Here is a 3,369-nt window from a genome sequence, read left to right on the forward strand (position 1 = left end):
TTTAGCATGCCTGATTTGCCTTTCTCATTTCTGACCGCAGTCCGTTGAGAATTGTGCCAAGTTATCAACGATTCGTTGAAAATTGGTGAGAAAATCCCGGAGGTACTGATTGCCATTTAAAACCGCCCTCTGCATGAAGCAGAAAGAAATAAACATCGATCGCCTTCAGCTCCTACGAATTATAATGGCTTATGATTTGTTGGGGCCTTGGGAGTGTATTTCTATATATGTAATGCGCTAATGGCATTACTGATTCGTCGATGCGTTCGTCTAGACTAATGAAGCAGCTAAACCATAATAATAATAGACATGTCTATAGCACCGTCTATCTAGATAAACATTTGTCAAGATAAGACCAACCAGGACACATCATCATTAGCTTTAAAAGTGAATCTAAATCTACACGCCCTTTAAGTTTTAAGTGGAGCACTTGAAGGGCATTATACTTTAAAGTAATTTCATTTGTATGAAAGAGGAAAAATAAGCCGAGAAACAGAATGATAAAAGTGTGAAATAAATCGAACCAATGGTGAGAGAGTTAGGGGAGTAACATGATTCTTAAATGTTCTCTAAATAGGAAAAAAAAGATAATTATCCTGACACATAGATTTTGAAATAAATAATATTTAGGTTATAACGTGTGTTGATCGTGTGTTCAACAAATAAAAAAAGTTGTCTGGCACTTCGTCATACAGTGACATAACCGACACAGTCAATCTGAGGGGCCCATACATTTAATGATTACTAGTTTCAAAATTTCATATCTGTCCTATTTGTAGTTAAAACTGTCACCAGTCTGATTCTCTGATTTTTCGATTTTTTTTTAGAATGGTTTGCTTAATGGTTTTCTATTTATATAAACTCTAGCATGCCCTTGTGGGAGGCAAGTGTGTTTGCTTTCATCTTGCGGTATCATTTTCACGACTGAAACGAGTGACAGTGAATACTGCTGGAGATTCATACCTGGGTTTTTGTCTAGTTATATAAACTCTATCATGTTCTTGTGGGAGGCACTCTTGAAAGCGAATCAGCGAAATGGAGTTGCTGGTAGCATGTTATGTAGCCTATCTTGTCGTCTGCGGAGTTTTAGGCATCATTGGAAACGCCATCATCATTCGCGTGTTTCAGAAAAGACTCCAGAAACTGTCCACCGACATCCTTATCATCACTCTTGCCGTCGTCGATCTCCTGAGCAGTGCCCTGCTCATCGCCGCCATCATTTGGGCTGTCAACCTCAGTTTCAGAACGCGGTTTAACTGCGTCCTCTTCTGGTTCTTTCGTCGAGCTTTTGCTTGCGAATCTGCTCTGTTGGCAAGCGTTATTGCCATTGATAGGTATGTCATGGTGTGCAGTCCTTTCAAACTGAAAACGTCAAGAAAGAAAGGCACATTTTGGGTTGTCGCCAGCAATGCTTTCTGTTTGATAATTTGCATACCGTTCATTTCCCATGGCAATGCAGTCGGGGCAGTTTGCGTTTACAAAGGTCTGGCTTGGATCAATACTGCCTACGGAATGATCCTCATCCTCATCTATCTCCTGGCCTGCATTAGCTGCTCGTTCTGCTACACTATGATTTTTCGAAAAATAAAACACCATCGCGAGAAGACAGCCTACATGCAAGCTGGTATAGCTTCCACCGTGTCAACGAAAGATATGGGGAATTCAGATTTGCCTCAGAAGGAGCCTGGGACAACAAACGGGGTTGACGGTGACCATCTAGAAGGTGGACATGCAAGCAGAAATGATGGTCCATCTAATCAGAAAGGATCCGTTTCGGAGCCGGCGCATTCGCGTGTCGCCTTCGGTGAAAACCATCTTTCCATACCTGCAATCTCCTCTTCCCTGGATCACCCGAATTCTTCAAATAAGGGACACTTCAATGTCAAGAATCAAGTATCACCAGCTACACCTGCGCCAGTCGCATCTGACGCCACGTCTGCTCCGGCTCCTAAGTCCAAACCTCGTACCAAAAAAGACCAAATGACCAAGATGATGTTCATCGTCACCATCATTTATGTCTTCTCCTGTATACCGGTCCTCATCCTCGAGAACCTCCCAAGGAGGTACATCGTGCAGATGCAGCAGACGACCGCTGGGGAAGGCACGGTCAACTTCCTGTATCAGATGCGTCTGATAAACCACATCATCAATGTGTTTGTCTACTATGGCGTCAATGAAAAATTCAGAAGGGAAACCAATGCTTTGTTTATCAAACCTGCTGAAAATTGAATGATGGTAAAGTGGTCTTTTGAGAGGAAATTTCATCGAGCGTTCACAGTGAACGTTGACTTTCAAAATGATAATTACAATGATTGAAATGTTATCGTACGTTATGTGCAATTACTGCAGCGTCCAAATGATTTTTACACGATGATTGTGTAAAATTATGAAAAAGATAGTCGTCACTACAAGATTCTATAGAGAACACTGTCGAAATAATTCGTTTTTTTTTAGGGGGTAGATAAATACATATCAAAGTACTACAACCAGCCAACGCGGAGACAATACGACTCACAGAGACAAAATACAAAACTGTAACGTTACACCTACCCGTCACACCAACGAGAACGACACCGAACCGACAATAGACCTAACAACAAATTACATTATACCAAATAGCCAAGTGATCAGTCGGTTTGGTGTCAGTGTGGAGTCGCTTGGGCGGTGTGACTGATGTATAAAACCTGAGTCGCAGAGCGAACCCGATTTCACAACGACTGCACAACGGCTCCGAGCCAACTTTTCTTGACAGTAGGGGGTAATGTAATTTGTTTGTGTCCGTCTGGTGTCGGTCTTTGTGGTGTTACTTAAGTGGCCAAAAGTTGGTCGGTCTGATGGTGTGACTGGTTTTTATACCCCACTCACTTTGCTAACCATTTCAGAATCAACCAATACACGGCAAAATCTTGCCTGGGAGAGGATATGTTTGTTCGGTTCGTTGCCGGTTTTGTGTCTTTCACGTCAGTTTGCCTGTGGTAAAACAAAATCGAATCTTTTAATCTTGATATCTGCACTTTGTAAAAGTGTGGTTTCCTTGTGTTTCTCTTTGAATAAAAAAAGATAAAGATCGGCGCAAGTAAGTTTATAAGCTTGCGTGTGGGATTTATACTCAAAGAAGAAAAAGAAAAGAAAACAAAAATCGGAATTTAAACTTGAGTAGTTCTATTACGGACGTAGTAAGTTGTATGTTTGTTTGGTTTTGTTCTTCTTTATTGTCAATAAAGTAGGGATTGTAAGTCATTCCAATTATAGTTCAACGATTTCCACCAAACGGGAAACAAATATTCAGAAATGCGAAACTTTATCAGCTTCTTAAGATTAAACCTAAAGCACAACTCATGAAACAAGACATCGGAAGTGTCATTTGAA

General features: G+C 41.0%; 1 protein-coding gene across 1 annotated transcript; it reads left to right on the forward strand.

The window, feature by feature from the left end:
* Positions 1–1,035: 1,035 nt before the first annotated feature.
* Positions 1,036–2,229, forward strand: LOC100888779 (opsin Rh1-like). Its single transcript, XM_003729198.2, has one exon. It carries the CDS (start codon positions 1,036–1,038, stop codon positions 2,227–2,229), a length of 1,194 nt encoding a protein of 397 aa, XP_003729246.2.
* The last annotated feature ends 1,140 nt before the right edge of the window (positions 2,230–3,369 follow it).

Source organism: Strongylocentrotus purpuratus, unplaced genomic scaffold (genome assembly GCF_000002235.5).
Source record: "Strongylocentrotus purpuratus isolate Spur 01 unplaced genomic scaffold, Spur_5.0 spur5_contig_816, whole genome shotgun sequence".
NCBI lineage: Eukaryota > Metazoa > Echinodermata > Echinoidea > Camarodonta > Strongylocentrotidae > Strongylocentrotus > Strongylocentrotus purpuratus.

Coding starts and splice junctions, on each gene's coding strand:
- LOC100888779 (XM_003729198.2), top strand. CDS start 1,036: ATGGAGTTGCTGGTAGCATGTTATGTAGCCTATCTTGTCGTCTGCGGA.